This window comes from Ursus arctos, unplaced genomic scaffold (assembly GCF_023065955.2).
Source record: "Ursus arctos isolate Adak ecotype North America unplaced genomic scaffold, UrsArc2.0 scaffold_4, whole genome shotgun sequence".
In the NCBI taxonomy this organism is placed as follows: Eukaryota; Metazoa; Chordata; class Mammalia; order Carnivora; family Ursidae; genus Ursus; species Ursus arctos.
The window spans coordinates 79,681,797-79,704,986 of NW_026623056.1; the positions used below are offsets into that span (position 1 = coordinate 79,681,797).

Consider the following 23,190-nt stretch of genomic DNA (forward strand, 5'->3'; position numbering starts at 1 on the left):
CCAAGGTAGATACTCCCGAGACTCTGAAGTAATTTGATACCAGGTCCCCTTCATGCCACCATGCCAGAGAAAATGTCCGTTTACCCAAGCCAACCAGCATTGCCAAGTTGCTTATAATCCTAAGAGCCTTAAGGATACCAAGCTTGTCTAAACTTTCATTAATTACTCTTAACACTTGTTGACTTTAAGACCCAGTCAGTCCTACTGGTTCCAAAATTCTTTTCAAATACTAAAAATATAAATTTTAATTTTTTTAAATATAAAACTTCAGTGTTACTCAGAGACCTTACATAACCAACACATATAGTAGATGTCCCATAAAATCAGTTAACCTATTATTTTTTCCAAACTCCTGAGTTTAAGAAAAAACGAGATGCACTTTATAAAAACTGACTTAACTTATTTGTATTAGCAAATAGATTTTCAGTGGTATTACAAGTATCTTTATACTCTACTACTGGACTGTATGTTAAGTTAGCCATTCAATAAATCATTCATTGGTACTAAAACAAGTCCTCTCAAGTCTTAGAATTCCCAGAGCAGAGCTGTGAAAAAACTGAAATCCAGTCTGGGAGACAACAGACTTCTTGTAAAGGGACAGACAGTAAATATTTTAGGCTTTGTAGACCACTTAGTCTCTGTCACTACTCCTTTACTCTGCCGTTTCCTTACAGAAAGCAGCCACAGACCGTATGTACACACAAGAGCATGGCTGTGTTCCAAACGGGCAGCAAGTCAGATATATATTGGAACTGGCTCCTAATTACTTAAGTGGCTTGCCTGAGGTCCCACAGCTAATTTCATTACCAAGGTTGAGATAAACAGGTCATTAACATCCAAGAACAGTGCTCATCAGACGATGAGGCTTTGATACCAACATGTTTATTGTATCATCCAGCTGAGGATATAAACACAAAACACTTCTTAATTTAAGGAAAATATGAAAACGTCAGGCAATTCCTCGACTACTACTACAAATGTAGTCTTCACCTACAGTAAAAACTAAGCCAGTCAATCATTTTGGTCATCATCCCAGTCTTTCTTCCCACTTGGAGGTTTGGGCCCACCGGCTGGTTTTGCCATGATGATCTGAGAAAACAAAAACCACAAGTACATATAAACTCTACCTTTAAAATGAATATTTTTCTATTTGACTGAAGATGAAGCAATAGAAGCGATCTGTTATGTACTGCACAGGAGACACTACCACAAAGCGTGAGCTTCCAGCAATGCTTTGCCGGCTCTGGTGGACATTAACAGCAACGAAACCCACACGTTAGTGAAGGGCATTCTGACATGCACTTCAGTAACTCAATAACCCTATGAGTCAAATGTGAAAAACACCTGCATGCATTACTAGTATAAACCAGTTTGGCACCTGATTTGCTATTTATATATGAAGTTCGTCTTGCCAATCATCTTTATCCCAATTTCCTTGTGGTTTAGGAGCTTTCGGTCCACCTGCCAGTTTTGCCATTATAATCTAAAGTGGTTGGTACATAAATATAAATATATGTAAAAGTTAAACCCTGAAATTTCCTAGTACCTGTAAATGAAAACCATTCAAGTGGCAGGAAGTGTGTATTCATGGACAATTATACAAATATTTAGTTTCCTGGTAACTTAAAAGAACACACCAAGAAGCCTCCAATTTGTCTAGAATGTACTAATCAAGTACATTCCAAGTATAACCATCTAGCATTTTTAAAGGATTTATTTGGGAGAAAAAAAAGGGGGTAGTGGCAGCTTTGGGCTCAAATTTGGGAGAAGCTAAATTAAATTAGCTGGCTTTCCTCAAAGTAGACCTCTCAAACTCTAATGTATATTCTGAATCTAAACTGAAAATAGTATTCACTGCTTCCCAAATTTGTAGGACTAAGAAATCTTTCTGTAGAATATCAAGGGGTTTGGCTTGTCTCAACGCAAACCCTAAAACAACTTCAACTGCCATTTCCAATAGATTCGACACCCCTTTTCAGAAGCTTCTACAGGAAATCTAAACTTGAAATTCTTCAAACAACATTTTACTAAATTGAGGTTAAGTTCAAACTGAATTAAAGGCATTAGGTACAGTTTTAGAACCTGAGTGTAGCTTGATAAAACCACCCAGAACAGTACTCAAAACTAGTAGGCATCAATCACTGGAGAGCTTATTTAAAGACTGCTGGGCCTCCTCCCGGAGTTTCTGATTCAGTGGGCCTGTTAGGGGCCCTGAGAATTTGCTTTTTTAGCAAAATCGTAGGGGATCCTGATGCTGTTCATTTAGGGACTATAATTTCAGAACTAGTGAAATACACATTTGAACAAAGATGAATCCAGCTCTATGTTAGTCAACATTTAGCTGAAATGTACTAAATACTATTTAAAACTGTAACAGAAAAAAAACCCAAACTTTTTTGGGGGCATTTTAGCATCTCTAAGATGAAAAATAAAGAAATACCCCTTTGGCTAGAATAACCAGTTCTATGAAAACACACTATTGAACCATATAAAAATTAGTACTTTTAAAGACCAAAATTAAAGATCAAAATTTCACTTGTCACTCACCTGATCCACTCTGAGAACAGTGACGGCAGCATTCGTAGCCAGTTTGATAGCCCAGTATTTTCCCAAGTAAGTGTCTAGAATACCAGCTTCCAACATGTCCTTTACAGCAGGAACTTCAGCCTGTCAACACAAAAACAATTTTCATTCTTTTACTTTAAATTGTTGAATGTGAAAATGTTTAGTTCCTTATGTAGCAAGTTGCCAGGTGAAAGTACTCCCCTACGCGCACTATTAAACAAAGGTTATTCAAAGGAAAACAGTATCGGACAAACTGTGAAAGCTTTTGTTACGAAAATCATTTGCTTACAAATCAGAACATTTTCTGACTGAGTTTCCCCTCTAAACTTAACCACTTCCATTTTTACATTTTACATTCGTAAAGTAAGTTCATAGTGTTTGTTTTTTCAAATACCTCAATATCTAATCCAACATTTTTATTTCCTTCTTGATGTACTGCATAAAGTTTGGAGATGACTTCGTTGGCCTTAACTCCAGAATTTTCTGCCAGTGCCCGCGGAATAGCTTCAAATGCCTCAGCAAACTTCTTAATGGCATACTGTTCAAGTCCAGGACATGTCTAAAACAAAAATGTGTTTAGCACTGTACTTTATTCAAGGAACACGACAAAAGTCAATTTATACAGAGTAAGCTATACCTCTCCGTAGGATGTGATCTGTTTGGCTAACTCAATTTCTGTTGCTCCACCTCCAGGAACAAGGCGTTTATCCTAGAGTATGTAGTCAAAAAAAAAAAAAAAAAAATTTACTAAGAAGCAATTTATAGTTTTCTAATCTTCTCAGATTATAGTACTCCACCAGACTAGAGCTTTTAATCAAGCACTGTTACACAAATTCTAACTATAATTTTTTTAAACAATGGAGTGATTTGGGCAAATTACCTTACAGTCCATAGTTTCTGGTATATGAAAAGGGAGAACCAAAGTTAAGAATGGGAACAGCACACAACACCTTACCCGCATTTCCATAGACACAGCACTAAGAATGATGCTTATGCAACTAAAGGTACATTTAAAATCAAAAACAACCATAAACTAACTTTTTATAACAGTTAAAATCAAAACCCTTGCTTTGCTGTTTATTTCTTCATGTAATCATTTTGGAAAACTATCATACTCATCAATGGACACTGCAGTCTTAAATAAAAAAGGTACTTTGCTTTTACACCAGCCATTCATTTTGAAGTTCTCCGCCAACTATGTCTGAAGCCTTACAAATTACTAAATTAAGATTATTGCTAATACTGACCCTTGTGAGAACTTTGAAAGTATTAACACCATCATCTACCGCCCTTTCTATATCATCCATCAGATTGTCTGTAGAGCCTCGAAGTACTATGGTAGAAATGGCACCATCTTCCTTTTCTGTCAAGAAATTTAAATATATTATTAGTACAAGCAAATGACACCCCACACTTAAATAAACATCCTTGACCACTGCTACATACCATGCTTAAAAACCACCACCTGTGTGTCTCCAACTTCTGAGAGGTAAACATTGTCACAATGTCCCATTTCTTCAAGGACAGGAGCAGTCTAAAAGAAAGTGACTGTTGCAATAAAAGTAATTCAAATAGGTACAACTACATTTTAATGTTGTCCAAAATACATACCAATCTAGGAAGAGCTGTAGCACCAACTGTTTTACAGAGCCTTCTGAGATCCCACTTTGAATTCAACCTTTAAAAAAAAAACCCAAAGACCTTAAGAGAAGTTTAAATTCCATCAGATACATAACAAAATGCAGAGATGAAACAGGAACTGTACACTGGTCCCCAAGTCACATTCCTGATTCCGAATCTAAGCTCAATAGGTCTGGACTGCACAGCGCAATCCAGACATAGGTCTACGTAGATGCCATTATTCTAAAATTGGGAAAGTTCAAGACTCACTAGAATGTCACGAATTCTAAAACACTAAGTTCTAAAACACTACGGCAGGCCTGGTATATAGAAAACTTTTGCTGTACTCTGGGCAATCACAGGAGCCCCAAGGAAGAGATTACATTGCATATTTGGTCAGGTGCTGGGAGGGGTGGGAATGGGTAGGTAAGTTGTCCTCTGTGCCCCATAAATGGGTTTATGGATCCCATACCCTGACCGCGTGCACCAGACTTGAGTCTGGTCTCTCAAGCTGCAGCTTTTGACTGCAATGCTTCTTCCTCTCCCTCTTCAAATAATATCTGTTGATTGGTCCTTCAGCTCTCAGTATAAATATAAGTTTTCTCAAAGGCGTTTCCAGTCCCTCTAGATCAAGTTAAGTCCTGTTATTATTTGATCCAACATCTTCTACTTGCCTTTTTTTTTTTTTTTTTAAGATTTTATTTATTCTACAGAGATAGAGACAGCCAGCGAGAGAGGGAACACAAGCAGGGGGAGTGGGAGAGGAAGAAGCAGGCTCATAGTGGAGGAGCCTGATGTGGGGCTCGATCCCATAACGCCAGGATCACACCCTGAGCCGAAGGCAGACGCTTAACTGCTGTGCCACCCAGGCGCCCCTACTTGCCCTTAAGAGTCATGAATTCATGGTGTATTGACGATGTCTGGTGTTTCACCACCAGAAGGCTATTTACATAACAGAAATGCAGTCTCACCTCACCAACATGATATTGTACTTATTTGCATAATGAAGAGCCATGTCTGCCACTTTGCCACCTGTTACGATGACATTGGCACCGGTATCAGCTATCGCTTTGACTTGTGCATCCATGAGATTTTCTTCTCCCTTACTAAAATTCATCAATTCTTCAGCCGTCTTTATCAGTACTGTTCCCTAGCAAAACAAGCAAGCATGCTCTTTAGAACCATTTTACTACTTTGGTGTTTGAAGTCAGAGAGTAATATTTACTGAATAAAGATTTGGCAAAAAAAAAAAAAAAAGAAAATAATTATACATGCATTATGAAACAGAATTGTGCATGAAACTCATAGAAACTCAGCTTACTGCTAGAGCCCCCTCACTCCTAAAACTGACGCATTTTGCTCTGACAGGCACTTTGTTGGAAAAGTTGGAGAAACACTGTTATTTTAGATATGCTGGGCAGGTGTCTTGGCGTTTCTTTTGACAAACGTCAATTAGTGTACTAGAACCACCATGTTGTGGTTCTCGAAGTTTTTCTGAACTTTTCTAAAATGACTCCCCCTGACCCATCTACAACCTGTGAAACTTTCAAAGCCATCAACTCAGATTTTACAAATTCTAGGGACAAAGACAGACGTGACCTATAAACAAGAACGTCAAACTTTCTAACAATGTATTTTTAAAAACAAACCTATAATTTTCAAATTTTATTAGCATGTTTTCATTTCAGGACTCTGTAGGATCTCAACTTCAAAATATACTGATGAAGAGCACACAGTACTCATAATCCGTGAGCATTTTACTTGCTGAGCATGTAAGAACTACTAGGAGTTAAGAGCTGCGTATCAGAACATAAACTATAGGGCTACCATTTCACGTTTCAAATTTAGTATGAGTTAGGTATCCAAAAAAGAATAGGAATCTGAGTTTAAGAAACAAATACAACTCTGCAATCTTCAATAATTATGCAATAGAGCAATCTCTACCTAAAAACTTAAGAATCATAGAACAGTAATCTGAAAAGGCAACGTCAAATTTTTACCTTTAAGGTTTTGAAGTCTACATACCTTAGTTTCAGTTATCATGCCATCAAAAGGACAAGAATACACTGCTATTTTCGCATTTTTGACAGATGTTACATCACCTTCGGTTTCCTTCTTAAAAACCATGCCATGTAATACTGAAGAGGAATAGATGCCAGAGCCCTGAGATTGGATATGAAAATCATCAGTGATCTCAACAAAATGACATTAGGGCTCAGCTGTTGATTTTGCATGTACCAAAAAGACCAGTTTCTAAATAAAGTAATATACCAAGGCAGTGACTCCTGGGAATAAGGGGTACGGTGGCAGAGGGAAAGCACAGGAGTCTGCTTGAGGTAGAAATCACTCTCAGAATGAGCCACTGGTAAGAGGGGGCTGCAGGCCTTCAGTGCACTGGGAGCAACTGAAGACAGAGAACAGCTGCTCTGAGCCACTCCTTCACTCACTCACCAAATACTCGGTGCCAAGGCAGCAGGCACAGCTGTTAGTACTCGGGACAGAAGTGGGAACAAAGTAAAGTTTCTGATCTTACAAGCTTACAATTTAATGGGGGAGGAGGCGGCAGTGCACGGAGTCAGAAAATGCACAGCATCCACATAAATACACACACAGCAGGTATATTTATATAAGCTAAACTCAACTGAAATTACACATTTTACTACAGGAAACACAAAACTTTTAAAATAAAAAAAATACTCTTATTTCAATACTAACATTAAGATGTGCGTTCTATTACTGTAGAGCAACAGAACTTCCATGTCATTCGAAACCGGCTTCTAAGCGTATTGTTTTAATTCCGCACATATGAAGAATGCAAGACACATAACACTTTGTTTATACATTATTCTCAAGCTTCAAGTTGTCATGGAAAATGACTCTACAAGGAGATAATATATCAACACCCTTTAAAATTTAACCTACTAACTAATGTCAAAAGTTACAAATGATTCCTCAAAAGGCACAAAGTCCTGAATGTTCAAAACCTGGAGTAAAATTAAGGTTTGGGTGAACATTTTTCTTTCTGCAAAATATAACTGACCCATGTAGACAACACTGATGCATTTTCTACACTTACCAGAATCTTACAAACTCTGATGTTATCAACATTGAAATGGCCAGAATCAGGAAAAATAGACACTGTTGAGAAAATGAGACATATCAAAAGATACAGTGGAACAACAGAGAAAATATCTTAGTCTCATTAAGATATTTTTATTTTGGAGCTTTTCATCATTTACTGATATACTCACCACATGCCTGAGCAATAAGCTTGGCCAGAAACACTTCATTACCATATTGTTTACTCATTATGGAGGTATGAAGCAGAGATGACACTTCATCAACATCTCGAAGGTTTTTTGCAGAACAACACACTAAATCAGGAAGAATCTCATGGGCTTTTCTGCAGGCTATTTCGTAACCTTCTATGACCTTAAGAGTAAAGAGCAAAAAAATTTCTTCATAATTTTGACATGACTTAAAAAACAGCTTATTTTGGTAACCCAAGGAATACGGGTATTTGTTTTACAAATAAAATGACAAAGTATACTTTTAGAATAGCATTCATGGCATAGCCTACTAATCAAGAATTCAAGCTTTTTGATGGCCCGAATTTGAATGCTGCCACTTATAGATTTTTTGAAGTTAAGTTTCCCTTTCCTCATCTAAAATAAAATAAGAATTTTAACAGGCCATACTCATAGGGTTCTGGTAAGAACAGGATAAGATACTGCACGTAAGGCACACGTGCTCCAAGAAGTGGCACAAGGAAACCGCTCAATATTAACTATTACTACAATGATGATTCTTACGGTGTGTGTATATATAGGCATAAATTAAATAGGAATACATTATAAAATGAACACTTGCCTCTGAAACTGACAGGCCAATTCTCAGAAGCTCTTCAGCTAGTTCCAGAAGGGCTCCAGCAAATACCAGAACAAAGTTCGTGCCATCTCCAACCTCTTGCTCTTGCATGTGAGAGGCCATTACAATCATTTTTGCAGCAGGATGCTGTACCTGGTAGAAGAGACTTGAATTTAAATATCAAAACATTTGATCCTTAAAGCAACACAGTTTTTTATTTCCATTCCTTCTTAAATTAACAGACTGCCATCTCCCCATGGGCTAGGTAACTCCGTTCAATCATACTGCTATATATTACTTATAGCGTGGTCATAAGACGACAATCCAAATCCCTCTGAGACTATCAGCACAAATGCAAACAATCTTCTTTTGATGGTCAGCCATCCATACATACATCTCCGCACATAAGGTTCAGAAAATTATTACATGCATAAATTAAAGATTGACTTATTTGAGAGAGCGAGCGAGCACTGGCATGTATGCATGCACAAGTGGGGGGAGGGGCAGAGGCAGAGGGAAAGAATCCCAAGCAGACTCCCTGCTGAGCTGAGAGCCCAATGTGGGGCTACATCCCAGGACCCTGAGATCAAGACCCGAGCTGAAATCAAGAGTTGGACGCTTAACCGACTGAGCCACATAGCCCCGTTGCTATGGTTTTATTAAGGCAATATTCCCACCATCCCTGAATAACTCTTTAGACCATCACAGTGTCCAACATTAACTCACAATGACTAGTCCTTTCGTAAACACCTTGTGGAATTAAATTTGTTTTGTTCACATTATTTTAAAAATATATTGCTATTTAAGCAATTAGAGAAATGTTAACGTACCTACAGTTTCATTTGAAAAGATTAAGCTCTGATGCTTTAAGGGCTAAATTCAGGAAAACTCCTTGAAGTTGAAAATATCTTCCAGCTACAAAGGGGCTCTCTGACATTCAGGTGCCAGACCTTTCGCGCAACCCTGACAGTAGTTACCTATTCTACAGACTCTGTAACATCAAAAACTGTAGGCGAACAAAGCAAAATGCCACCAATTGCTTTATGTTCACAAAGTCAGAGAAATAGCTTGTATTTTTTTTAAGTCACTGTTTTAAGTATCAGCTATTTCTGCATTATTGAATAATTCACTTCAGTGTCATCTATAGAATGAGAAAACATACTCAATTTGATATGATTATTAGCAAATGTACTTTGATCACAACCAATCCCTCCATAAAGTAATAACTTGGGAGTTTTTAAAATTTAAATGGTAAGATGTTAAAACTAAAGACGACTCCATAATTAGGAAAATCGGTATAATAAACTTTCAAGCTGGGGGAAAAAAAGTCCCTTATTATCCTAAGAGTTTTTTTCTATGTTAATTTATACTTAATTTTTGACATCACCAAAACATTTCTTGGCTTCAAAGAAATAACTTACTTCTAGCTCTCTTAAAATAGTGGCTGCATCATTTGTCACAAACAACTTCTCCAGGTGGTTGATAACCATTTTGTTCATTCCTGGGGGGGGGGGGGAGGGCGTGTGTGTAAAAGGTTAGAAAAGGAAATCCATTATTACTCAAATCTTTCTCCAAATACCCAAGAAAACCTAGTCAAGAAATATAAGCTTCTATTTCTTAAAATAACTTTACAAATTAAACACATATTATTTACTCTTTAAAACTATATTAGCCTAAATGCACCCCCATATTATTCCTGTTTTTCTAACCTCCTAATGTTTACTAGGGAGGAAGTCTATCTTCTTATATTTTTGTTCAATAAATGTAAATTACATTAACATGTAGAAAGACCAAAATTACCTACTTAAAAGTATAGTTTTACTGCTTTCCATACATGTGTACCAATTAAATTCAGTTGACGGTAGGAGGCAAGAGAGAACTTTCTCTCTTACATTAGGTATCATTTCAATAGTGAAGACACCGTAATTTTTCTATCCTCTCAATATGATAAAAAGTAACATTCTGATTCCTATTTTTCTAAAGAGATCTGAGTTGCTGGTTAAAAACTGAAAACACTACACTGGTGGCAATGAAATTACTTCTGTATGACGGCTAAAACTCTCAGTTTATGTATAATAGTCTCAGAATAAGTTTGAAGAAGTTCGTACACAAAATTTTATTACTGTATGTTTTAAAACATGAATTTGGAAATTACCATTTGGTCCATATGCTGTACGAGTTGTTTGGGCAAGCTCCTTGCAAGCCTGTATGTTCCTGTACACAGCTTCTTCTAATCCGGAAAAATGCTGTTAAAAAACAAAAACAAAACACATGTTAGAACAGTGAAACAGAAGGATTTTCTTCATCTTAAAATGGAGATAATAATAATAAGCAAGGCTTATGTGAGGAAAGCATGGTGCTTGGTATTCATAAATGATCCATAAATTTGCTCATTGGTTGAATAAAGTGACATTTTTAGGGACCACAGGTACTCGCTTACACATCAAAACATAAAGCCTATATATATATTTAAATAGTGAAAATATATATATATTTAAGTAGTGAAAAGTACAGGGAAGAATGCTGTGACTGATCAGTGAATGCAGATGAGGTATTTCAGGTAAAAATACCTTTTTAGAATTTACCATTACTTATTGACAAAATCTGAAAACATGGTATGAATACTTTTCTTATTGTGATAAAGAACATGAGCATTATAAAGCCAGCAATTTTCTGTTTGTTGGGAATTTCCACTTAACATACCTGCCCCCAAATGTTTAGTATATGAAACTCTGAATGCTTTGGTGATTCAAAACACAATTCTAATGCATGCATATTGAAAAATTGCTGAATTGCTCACAATATGAAAATTCTCAAACTTTATCCTGGACTTCTTTTAGAATTGGGATTTACTTGTGGCCTCAGATGGGTTTCATGAGCCTCCTGTTTGTTCGTGTGAACATTTTTCTAGAGTTGCTATGCCCAATATAGTAGTCATTAACCACATGCAGTTATTTAAAGAATTAAAATGAAAAATTCAGTTTCTCAATTGCACTAGCCACAGTTCAAGTGTCCAGTAGCCACATGTGGCTAGTGGATACTATATTACACAGAAGCGATAAAGAACATTTCCTTCTTCGTGGGTAGTTCTATGAGATAGTTGTATTCTGGAGTATAAGGTGTGACTTTTATAATATTCATGAAAAGGAACTGTGATCCGCACAAGATTAATAACCCTTACTTTAGAAGCAATGTCTTCAGAGTCAAGAGCTGAACTCTTACAATAGCATTTAGTCTGATCTGGCTTACATGCTGGCTTTTTCCCCTCACCCATTCTCTGAGGAACAGCCATGTGATCATAAATCAGATCCCATCAATGGTTTCCTATCACTCTCAGGATAAAATGTAAATCCCTCCTCAGGGTTACAAGGTCCTATGTGTTCTGGTCCTTACCTACAGCTTCTTTATTCATCTCTCACCATTCTTGCTTCCCCTTAATGACATTCAACCCTATCACCTTTCTTACTATTTTAACAGGTTGAACTTATTTCATCCTTAGGGCCTTTGTACCTAACGGTTTCTCAGCCTGCCCTGTTTAATCTTGGCTGGTTCCTTCTGCCACTCGCTACTGAGCTAAGAGTTCTTCCTTTAACATCTTATTTAATCGTTCTATCTACCTACGATTCTTCATTTTTTTTGGGGGGGGGAGGCAGACTTTACTTCCTGTCATTCTCTATAGACTATATATAGTGCTTTCTATCGAATCTTTTATTTTTTTTACAATACTCATTTATCGGTATTTGAAATTATCCTTATTTGATTATCTCAAAGGAATAAAAACTATGAAAAAATTTCACACATTACCAGCAAAGCTGGTATTTACATTAAACCCTGATATTTGACATACTCATGTTATCCCAAGTGTATTCTGCAAACAACAACCTAGTTTCCTAACACTGTTTCTGTAAACTGAACCACAATGATCTATATTTCTTTGACTAGGCATAGGAAATTTGAGGGACAAATAAAGGAACACTTTGATTTGAACACAAGAGACAAATTTTATCAAAATACTTTAAAGAATTTATGCTATTGAAATGACGTTCATGATCCGACCACAAAAAAAGTTTTAATTAGTCCAGGGTGTCCCTTATACTTACACAGTAAGTCTGACAGTTACATCTCAAAGGTACCATCTTTTGCTTAATTTAGAGAGCAAAGCCAGACCTGAGGGTTGGTTTTATTGGTTTTACATCAAACTAGCTAATCTAAGTTGGAACCAGAACCCATTTGGATTGAGAGTAACGTTTTTCCTACCATAACGAACTACTGTGAACGAGGCGGGGAGCACTCCCTCCATCCCTCATCTGAAGGAAAGCTGTCAAGAACTGGCCCTTGTCCCTCTCGTCGATCACCCATCCCTTCAACTGTGTCAATCGGCTTTGCGGCTCCCAAAGCAATTTCACCTACGTTATTCGACTTCGCCCTCAAAATGCCCTTTAAGAAGTGGAGAGCCAAATCAGCCCCTTTTTAGGAATGGAGGAAACGCACCAGCGGCTTTCTGCTTGCCGGGCTAAGAAGCATAGTACGCGAATCCTGCGGCCTTGCCTCTCTCTCGCCTCCTCCGCCCCTTCGACCATTCCCAGCTTCGGGGAAGAACAAAACGCCCGCGGGCCTCGGCGGCCGAGCCTCCCCCCCAATTCCCCGCAGAACACCTCCCTTTCTGGAATCTTCTTTTCCTCCGACCGCTGTGCCCGGGGAGCACACCCGGGCCGCTAACAGGCCCCTCTCCTTCGCTCCGGCCGCCGCAGCTCTACGGCAGCTCTCCTACCTCACTCCCTCTTCCTCCATGCTTACCTTCGCCCCCTCCTTGAGCATCTGGGCAAAGCCCGGGGCCTTGGGGACGTGAAGCGCCATAGCCTCTGCAGGTAGCCGTTCACGCGCTCGCTCAGAAGATCACGGAGGAAGCGAGGGGCACGCAAAGCCTCCTGGGGACGCAGCGTGCGGCGACCTCACGCTCTTCCTTTCTCTCCAGTTGAGCCCGCCTCTTCCCTGGCCGCCTGGTTTGAAGCCTCGCGAGATAAAACAGTTCCTGCAGCCAGAACTGAGTTGACGATCCTCGATCACTTCGATCGATTGGGCTGATCGCAGAGCGCGCCCTCGATCTTCCGGCAAGCGCACGGCCAAGCGGCCTGGCGGTCGTGGCTTGCTCCGTGTTAACCTTTTTGCTGAGACTCCGAGGTCAGGACGTTTGATTTTTGCTATTTCTGACCTGGAACCCACTCCTCTTAAGATTAACTTGCACGAAATCTTCCAGACCCACCCACAACATCAGGGCAGGTGTGCCTTTTTCCTCCGAGGTAGAGCACCTGTTCTCCTTCCCCGAAATCTGTCACTGGGCGTCTCCTGTCTTGAGCACTGTGGGAAGCGCTGGCGACTTGAGGGCGATAAATAAAATCTGTGGGAGTAACTACATACCGAATGCTCATATGTGACAGGCTCTGTGTTATTTACTTTACGTTCGGTGTTTTAGCTAATGGTCGGTCTTAGGACTTAACTATTAGTACCTTCGTTTGATACAGGGAAACACGTTTACGAATGGTAAGGTGTTCAAGATCACAGCGCTAGTAATGTTAAACCTAGGATTCCTACCCAGATCGAACTAATTACAAAATACGAGTTCTTAACCATTACCTATATTGCTCTTTTCTGCTTCTTCCTGGAAATATAAATCTTTTTATGCTCCCAGAATCTTAAAACCCGATCTCTGTGTCTTCCCTCATCAACATATGGCTGATTTCAAAAAGATTGAATGGCAATAGAGTATTTTTTAGGAATTTCGCTCTGTGAAAGTAATCCACTCTTCTTAAGGAAAATACAGAAAACGTGAAGCAGAACGTTTTGGTTCGACTTTTGTTCTTTGAGTAGGATATTTGCAAATTGCTTATTTTTAAAAATTGAGACAGATTTCCTGTGCCTTAAGGAATAATCGGGTGCATCAAGTGTATCACCAGTTACAACTTCTAATAAGACCTTAAAATACATAATTATTGAAATAAAAACTTTTTTGCCACGTCAAATCAAGTGATACGTGAACCACATGTTGAGAAACATTGCAAGAGATCAGGGATTCTCAAAGTATGTTCCAGACACCTCTTGAGGCTCACCAAGACCTTAGGGTCCTCAGGGGAAAACTATTATTATAAAACTAAGACTTTTGCTTTCTCATTCTTTAATTGGAGAGTTTTCCAGAGATGCACAATGTGTGTGATTAAAACAGTTTGAATGTAAAGGGCATAAGAAGCCAGTTTTCTTTTTTTTTTTTAAAGCCAAATACAAAAGAGATTTACAAAAATGTAAAACATTATTTGGTTTTGAAAAATAGAGTTTTTTAAAAAAGGTTATATATATTAGAGAGAGTGAGAGAGTGGGGGGAGGGGCAGAGGGAGAGGGAAAAGGAGTGAAGGGGACTCCCCCATGAGGAGATCACCACCCTGAGATCATGACCCCAGCCCATATCAAGAGTCGAATGCCAAACTGACTGAGCTACCCAGGTGCCCCAATAGAGTTTTTAATAAAAATATGTAAGTTAACATGTGATGGATTTATTACTGTTATTTTAAAATATTTTAAAAGTTATCAGTTTTAATTTATAATACAATAAATATTGTTAGCCATAAACCACATAAACAAAAGCTCTTTGAGAACCTCAATTTTTAAGAGTAAAGGAATTCCAAGACTGAAAAGTTAGAGAACCATTGCAGTAGATCAGTCTGGAATAACAGAACAACTTGAGATTTCTTATGGATTATCTATGAAATAAATAAAAAGTTTTATTCATCTGACTCACAGCATTACTTCTAAACATAACCAACAAAATGAAACAGAAAGGGGTTAAAAATGACACTTGATGATATTTTATTAAAAATAACTTAGGAATCAAATTTGATAAGGACCATGGAAAATTAAACTTGAGGACAACTACTGATGAATCATGTTTCCGTGGAAAGTTTATAATAAAAAATCAATCTCACATTAATTTTAGTAAATTGAAAAGGAAATGGAAAGATTGAAATCAATTAAAATCTTCTGTATGGTAATTTACCAAAGAATTAAATTGATTTAATTGCTAAGAAAAATGCTTTTTAGATGAAAATTTATTGATTTTGTATTATTTGGGTTAAACTGTGTATTTGTCATTATGAAATCAAAACAAGGGCAAAATTTCTTCTGGATCCAAATAGAAGGTCAAATATTCTTCTCTTGGAATAGAAAATAGCAAATTCTTAATGTGGCTTCAAGGCCTAGGTTCTGGTCCCTGCTTATCTCACATGTCTTCTCTCTCTTGGTCTCCTTCTCTTTTGGCCATAATAGCAGTTCATCCTGTCTGCAGTTCACCTCTTCTACCTCGGGGTGTTAGCCTCTGCTGTTCTCTCTCCCTAGAATGGTCTTCTGCTCCCTTTGGCTGAGTTAACTCTACTTCAGTAAACAGACACTTTCATTAGAAAGCCTTTGAGGATTCTCAAGACATTTCCTATTGGTTATTTTAGTAGCTTCTGTGTTTCCCCTTCATAGCATTTGTCCCAATTTTAATGACAAAATTAGTTATAATCTTTCCTAACCAATAGGTGGGTGCTTTGTCACCAGCACCTGTTAGTGGGCTACTGGGTGATCAAATGAGTGTCCAGAATAGAATACCAAAGAATTGGGAAACAAACTGAGGGCTTCAGAGGGGAGGGGGGTGGGGGAATGGGATAGGCTGGTGATGGGTGGTGGGGAGGGCACGTATTGCATGGTGCACTGGGTGTTATACGCAACTAATGAATCATCGAACTTTACATCAAAAACCAGGGATGTACTGTATGGTGACTAACATAATATAATACAAAATATTAAAAAAAAAAAAGAATTGGGAGATGAGGTCTCTATTCGTCCCATCTAGACATACACGCTGTAAAACCAGAGAACAAAACAAAGCAATCAAAAGGGTTTTCCCAGGAGTTTGCAAAAGGCCAAGGAGTCTGTAGGTTTCTGCTACTTTGATTTAAGAGCACAGGTCCCCCTTGTTAGGTGCCAACGGAAAACATGGCTTCCACCATCTAAAGGCCTTGAGGGTCAGTGGTGCCTCCCCCTCAACCCCCCACTCAGGAGGAATTCCACTCTTGGCCTAGGGATGTCTAAGCCAACTCCTGAATTTTGATAAGGACTCAGTCACCAATTGTTTCCTGTGACTCTTTCTATTTTTTTCTTCTTTCTTTTGTTTGCCTAAAGTTTTAACTTCTGTGCTTCACAATTGTTTTAACATTTTTGTCTTATCTGTGTGTTTAAATTTTTTTTTGGTATTCTTATTTAATTTTACTGATTCCCATTAGATCTTTAATCTTCTGGCTTTTCTTCTACCCCTCCCACCTATTTGTATTATTTATTTCATGTTCCTATATCTTACTTTTCACTATTTTCTATTAAAGTTTAATTCTTTTTATTTGGTTTGGGATTTTTAAAAAATATTTATTTATTTGAGAGAGAGAGTGCAAGTGGGAGGGGAAGGGAGAGAGAGAGAGAGATAATCTCAGGCAGACTCTGCACTGAGCACAGAGCCTGATGAAGGGCTTGATCTCAGGACTGTGAGATCACGACCTGAGCAGTAACCAAGAGTCAGACACTCAGCTGACTGCACTGCCCAGGCGCCCCTGGTTTTGGATTTTATGACTTATTTTGTTTTGGCTTATTATTTTACTTCATTTTTTTTGTTGTTAAAATCTCTTTATTTTCCTTTATAAATTTAAATGTGTTTGTTTTCTGTTTTAATCAAATTTTGTTGGGCTTAGGGAACCCTCTCCAGGTTTGGAAACAATCCCATGGGAGTCAAGCAGCTAGGATTCAGAGTATCATGGGACTTTGGAGGATATAGCTTAGTTTGAAAGCCCAGACATGCTCGTCCATGATTGCAGTGGAGAAGCAGAAAAGAACATGACAGACTTTTAATGGGTTAATTCCATGTAATCAAGAAAGGTGGTCCCATGTCAGTCACCCAGCAAAACAGATCACTCCCTTCAATCAGGGGGAGTAAGGAGTGAAACAGCAGGCCGGGAGGATTGGAGAAAACCAGAGGAATGCAAAGAAGCACCCTCCTCCTGATATGTTACTTTTATGTCTTAATCTCCCTCTAAACCTTCCATTCCTAACCTTTTATCTATGGGGTGGGGGTGAGGTTGTGGGACACTGGGCCTCAGACTACCATGCCATCCCACAGCTTCACCAGTTTCTGTCAAGCACGCATGAGGTAAGGAAAGGCCAAGGCCAAGTTCTTTTTTTTTTTTTTTAATAATGATTTTTTATTATATTATGTTAGTCACCATACAGTACATCCCCGGTTTTCGATGTAAGCCAAGGCCAAGTTCTGACTGATCTGAATGGTAAAGATACAATGACCCACTTTTAGAATCAGTTTATTACTGACATTGACAGTGAAAGGAAGATTAGCCAAAGGTGTCAGTTCCTCAAGGTCATTGTACCACACATCAAAAAGAATGACACTGGGGGCACCTGGGTGGCTCAGTTGGTTGTGTCTGCCTTCGGCTCAGGTTATGATCTTGGGGTCCTGGGATGGAGCCTTGCATTGTGTAGGGCTCCCTGCTTAGTGGGGAACCTGCTTTTCCCTCTCCTTCTGCCCCTTCCTCCTGTTGTTCGTGCTCTCTCTCTCTCAAATAAATAAATAAAATCTTAAAAAAAAGAAAAAAGAATGACACTGAAACCAGAGGGACTGTGAGATTGTAATGCAGGCTGTGGGATACCAGGACTAAATGGTTTTATATTCTGCCCCTCTATTCTGCAGGGGATAGAATAGAATGATTCATGCCTCATCTGAACCCTGGAGATGAGAAACTGCTTCATGACAGCTTCCCAGAGGCGATAGGTGTAGAACTTTCTAGACCCAAGATGGGGCCACTCCTGTCCAGGGTGCCACATCAGCAAACTGCAACTTAGACAACTTTTGTGTCCCTGGAAACACTCTGCCAACCAGAAATGCAGTATATCCAGTCAGCCAATCCCCAAATGCCAAGCCAATCCTGGGCCTTCTCACCCTAAACAAGGTTGACGATGTGGCCCCAGACAATCAGAAATTTTCTATTTGTCTTTTTCTTATTCTTTATCCCATAAGAGCCTTTTGCCTTGCGCTCCACTTTGCGGTTCTCCAAAAGGTGACTGCTTCGTGAGGTTTGAATTGAAGTTTGTTTTTATCACCTACATTGTCTTCTTTAGTAATTTTTTTAGCAGAGGTGAGAGGGAAAGGGCCTTGGAGAAGCTCTTTGCAGTCCTCCCATCCTCTTGTATTCCAGGAGAATCACAAAACATTCTGCCAAGACCCGGGTTAGTTTGGGGTTGCCTTTGCCTGTGTGGTCTATGTGGGTAGGTGCAAAGTTCCCACGGAACCATGGTGGATCCATTCCCCTAGCTTCTTGGCGCTCTTTTTCCTTGTGGCTATCTTCAGAGGGTTCACTCCAGCAGTGATTCCTGGTCCCCAAAGAGGCGCATCTTGCCATTCCATCATTTGAACGCTTACCGTTCCTCCCCAGACTGCTGAAATAACATTTCTCTAGGCCCATATGGTGAGAGGTCTCACAGCCTTTTGTCACCCTTGATTATTTCCTTATCTATAGAATACTGGCCTCCTAAAATATCACCAAGACAACATGTTAATGAGACAAAGCTGAGTTTATTGTGCTGCAGTCAGGGAGAATACTACTTTGATAGAATCTTAGTAACACCTCAGTTGGGGGAGTTGCAAAGTTAGGACGTTTATGAGTTTTTGAAGTCCAGGTAATGAAGGTCCTGCAATGAAGGGGTGTGGGTCGGTTTGAACAAGGATCATGATATAGGATCGATGAGCACAGCAAGGTGAGGATTCGAGGCAAGGCGTTCAAAGAATCTTGAAGTATACACTGTCATTCGATGTTTTCTATTGAAGCGTTGGAGGATCTTTCAGGAGCTTCCTGGAATGAACAATAAAGTTATTTGCCGCTTTTACCTTCCTGGGTCAGTGTTTCCTGGAATAGTTATGTTGGTGAACACATCCCACTAGTAAAGTCCCGCTAATGTGGACATCAAGTTGTGTGGGTGTAGATGGTTTCAGTTGTCACTCCTGATACTTTACCTAGTGACAGTCAAAGGGGAACCTCTCCAGATGATTAAATCTCCTGTGAGTTCAGCATCAGGACTGGTATATTAGGCCAGCGAGCCTGCATGTTTCCACTGATCCAAATTCTGGTGGCGGTGGTCACGTTTGGAATCAAAAGAGGGAGCTCGGTTGACCCTGAGCTGACACAGGCAGATGCCTCTCTTGCTGACACCAATACCCACTCTACGACCAATATGTCTCTTCTCTGTTTTTGGTTGTTTAGCTGGACCTTGTTTCCCTTCCAGTGAATAAAATTCCTCTATTAGCATGTGGTGTAGTTGGGAACTTAAGACCGTATTTTTAAAATATCAAGTAAACTTACTATATGTATTCTGGCTATATTAATCATTTTACTGAAGGAGGCCTTCAATCCAAGGTTTTAGGTTCCTCTTTTCTTAGTTATGGGGGGAAAAAAACTTTCACAGAGGTAAGGAGGTGCTAGTTATGCTCATGTTTTTCAAACTTACAGGAGGCAGAGGGATGATGAAACCAAGCTCTCTTAGTCAGCTCAGGCTGCCATAACAAAATATTCTGTTTTATTCTGAGGCCTCTTTCTTGGCTTGTAGGTGGCTGCCTTCCTGCTGTGTGCACGATCTCTGACGTTACTTCTTAGAAGGGCACTGCTTCTATTTTATCAGGATACCACCCTTAGGACCTCATTTCACTTTAATTACCTCCTCATAGGCCTATCTCCAAATATAGTTACATTGGGGATTAGGGCTCCGACATATGAATTTTGGGGCATTAATGTCAAAGCATTCTCTATTCTTTTTTTTTTTTTAAGATTTTATTTATTTATTTGACAGAGATAGAGACAGCCAGCGAGAGAGGGAACACAAGCAGGGGGAGTGGGAGAGGAAGAAGCAGGCTCATAGCGGAGGAGCCTGATGTGGGGCTCGATCCCATAACGCCGGGATCACGCCCTGAGCCGAAGGCAGACGCTTAACCGCTGTGCCACCCAGGCGCCCCAAAGCATTCTCTATTCTTATAGGAACGTTTTGGTCCTGATTAATTTCTCTGATAACTCAGCCGAGATTCACCTCGATACACATATTACCTTTAGCAGACTTCCCACTGTCTTCTGGATGTTGGGCCGCATTTCTGTCATCTTTGGACTTTCATATATACTATGAACCCCTATCAGGAAGAACCATTTAAACACCTGGTCTGTTAAAGAACAGATGGAGACATTCCTCCAGCCTCAAAACATCAAAAGACAGATTTAATTTCCCACCAACCATTTCTCTGGGGCCCCCGAGGAAGTGTTGAATGGTAAATTTCCCAACAACTTCATTTGCAAACAGAGGCTGCTCATTCTAAACAGTAAACCGAGGCACAAACCTGGAAAGGTCAGTTCCGTCTACTGTGGGAGCAAGGTTGCCTGAGTTAGGCTCATTGAGGTTGCGAGGAAAGGAAGTCACTTTAGAGAGTGTGAATTATTAAGGATTGCAAAAAAGTAAGAAACTGCACCTCTGTCCTAGGGCGAGATTACTTTTCATGTATAGTGCTACAGGTTGGTGTCTCTGAGTTACTGTTTTTATACCTAAGTTTGTCTCTGTTTCTATGGCATCTACCAAGGTGATATCTGCTTCTCTTCACCTCTTTCAACTGTTGACCTCTTTTCCTACTCTCTACATCTTAGCTTCAGCTTCTTTCCCTTTCTCTATGTGTCTCTTAGCTGCCCTGGCCCCTCAGGTGGGTCTCTGTGCATTTCATATTTAAACATCCCAAGAGAGAACATCTGGTTGGTTCAGTGAATTGCTATCTAACAAAAACCCCCAGGTTCTGCTTGAATTCTCAAATCAAGGATACTACAAGCTTCTATGGCTGCCATGGCCTAAGCAAGAATTGCTGGCATGCTTAATGGTGCCCAGGGGCCAGGATCATCTGTAACTTCAGTGTAAGGAATGCCTTATGGCTCTTTTGTTCCAAGATGGGCTGTGTACGTGACCCACATTCGGAGGTTCATAAGTAGTCCAGCCAATCAGTCCATGCTATAGTGAACAGCTCTCCTGAAGTCTTTCTGGATCAAAGCAAAGTAAAAAGAAATGAAATGTGTTATAGTTAATCACTCCCTGAGTATTAACCATTCTGAGAATGGAGATCTTGGACTGTAGGAACATGGTCATTTCCCCTTACTTTAAACGTCAGCTTAGTGGCCCTGTGCTGATTTGTGCCTAGCCAGGACTGAGCCGGTTAGGCTATGGGAGGAGAAGGGGGAAATGGACAAGACATGTCTAGATTCTACAGGCGATGCCTCACATCTCTGGAGACTGATGACATCTCTGTCTCAGGGGACTGAGAGACAAGTTCCCCTTCTGCTTTTGCGAATGGATTGCTGATAACACTATAACTGTGCTCATCAGTCTCTCTTTTAGAAAAACGAGGAGTTACTGCCATAGCTCCTCTGACGGCCATGCGAGAGACTGGTGCCTTTGTGCCAACCTGTGTTGCAGAGGCCAGGAAGCCCAAATTGTGCTTCCCAGATTCCCTCGTGGTTACAGTCCTGGGTATAAGCGAGTCTCCAGCAGCTGGATACACTCGTGTGAGGGGTGCAAGATGGTAAAGAGACCTGGTTGATTTTCATGAGGACTTGGTGTGTCCTCCAGCAGACAGAATCATGACAGGATTTTTGGCATCCCAATTCCATAGTTAGTCTCCATGCAAAATGTATGGCCAGGAGACAGCTTCTCCATCCTGGGTTCTTGCTGTCTGCATCAGAGCTGTGGTGGGGTGCTCCTGTTCTCAGACCGTCCAATAGTGTTTCTTCATTCTCAGCTTTCCCAGCATGTAGAAAGCATAGCTCCTCAGGCGGGTTCGTTCTGTGGCATCTGGGATTTATTCCTGGAGGCCCATCTTAGAGCTTGCTACTCTAAACATCCGATTCCTTACATTAAAGTCCTTCTGCTTATAATACTTGAGTGGTTTCTGTTTTCTACATGGGATGTTGATTGAGAAATTCCTAAATGTATGATTTTTAGGAAGCTAAAAGCACTCGTGGCCAGACTTGTGAGCTAACATAGGAAATGAAATTCGGAAGTCATTCAGGATCTTGCCAAATCCAAATTTTACTCTTGATTTTTTAAAGTGTTGTTTTTAAACTTGATTTCTTGTGGCTGGCCCGGACCTGGAAGATAGAGCTGAGAGTCAGGAAGGATTTTGAGGTGAATCTGGTGAGGATGATTGAAGAAGCCCCAATAGCAAACAATATGAGACCCCCCTTTTCTCAAATTTACAATTTCAGATAAATTGCTTTCTTTCTAGTGTATGCAGAAAACATTTCCTTTCACAGTCTTACTGATTTAAAAGGTCAAATTAAACAAGTTCCCTGGTGAGGATTTTCTGTTATTAAAATAGTTTATGGTCTGCTGGTGATTGACCTTTCTAACTTTGTTCTAATGGACAAAGTATATAATATATCCTGCTCCCTACCCCAACCTTTTAAAAAAAGGTGAATCCTCTACTCCTTTCTAATTATGGATTCATCAGATTACTGTTTCTTTAAAAAAAATATTTGAGCTAGTTTCCCATGACAAATTACAAGTCTGGGTTTCTCAGGCCAATGTTCTATCGAAGGAACAGGCTTTTGGCAAGGGTATTCCACAGTAAATTATTTTTCCTTTCTGTATATTTTATGCAGAAATCATTCAAGAACAAGATAAGATCATTCACATCTTTCACTGATCTTTACTCAGTATTTGTTCCTGTGGATAGGAACCAGTTTTAGGCTAACCTGTACAACACTGAACCCAATCCAGAATCTTATATAGACTTTGCATCTTAACTCCAGTGTAAAGATCTGGGTTTGGAAGGACAGTTTCCTAATCAATTGAACAATTATCTCAAGATGAGTAAAACAGAAATGTTTGAAAACCTCCTTTCTTTTTACTCATTTCTTAATATTCAATATTACTTTTGGATGAGCTAATTGAATCCCTCCCTATGTCCATTCAGAGTGAAAGTAGTAAATATTACCTACTGATATTACCAAGCTCTAGAAATGACTTTACCAACTCTTG

The 23,190-nt window shown here is 39.5% G+C and overlaps 1 protein-coding gene across 2 annotated transcripts; it reads right to left on the minus strand.

Moving 5' to 3' along the window:
* Positions 1 to 866: 866 nt before the first annotated feature.
* CCT8 (chaperonin containing TCP1 subunit 8) lies at positions 867 to 13,069 on the minus strand. Of its 2 annotated transcripts, XM_026516421.4 has the most exons (16): positions 12,850 to 13,055; positions 10,208 to 10,298; positions 9,474 to 9,553; positions 8,056 to 8,205; positions 7,437 to 7,617; positions 7,262 to 7,323; positions 6,211 to 6,348; positions 5,157 to 5,335; positions 4,177 to 4,243; positions 4,012 to 4,099; positions 3,813 to 3,928; positions 3,203 to 3,274; positions 2,960 to 3,124; positions 2,548 to 2,667; positions 1,379 to 1,483; positions 867 to 1,089 (listed from the first exon to the last, which is right to left on the minus strand). In XM_026516421.4, exons 1-15 carry the CDS (start codon positions 12,907 to 12,909, stop codon positions 1,391 to 1,393), a joined length of 1,662 nt encoding a protein of 553 aa, XP_026372206.1. In that variant the 5' UTR covers positions 12,910 to 13,055; the 3' UTR covers positions 867 to 1,089; positions 1,379 to 1,390. The 2 variants fall into 2 exon arrangements, with proteins under 2 accessions (XP_026372206.1, XP_026372274.1); XM_026516489.4 differs by lacking the exon at positions 1,379 to 1,483 and having other exon boundaries at positions 12,850 to 13,069.
* Between the last annotated feature and the right edge of the window lie 10,121 nt (positions 13,070 to 23,190).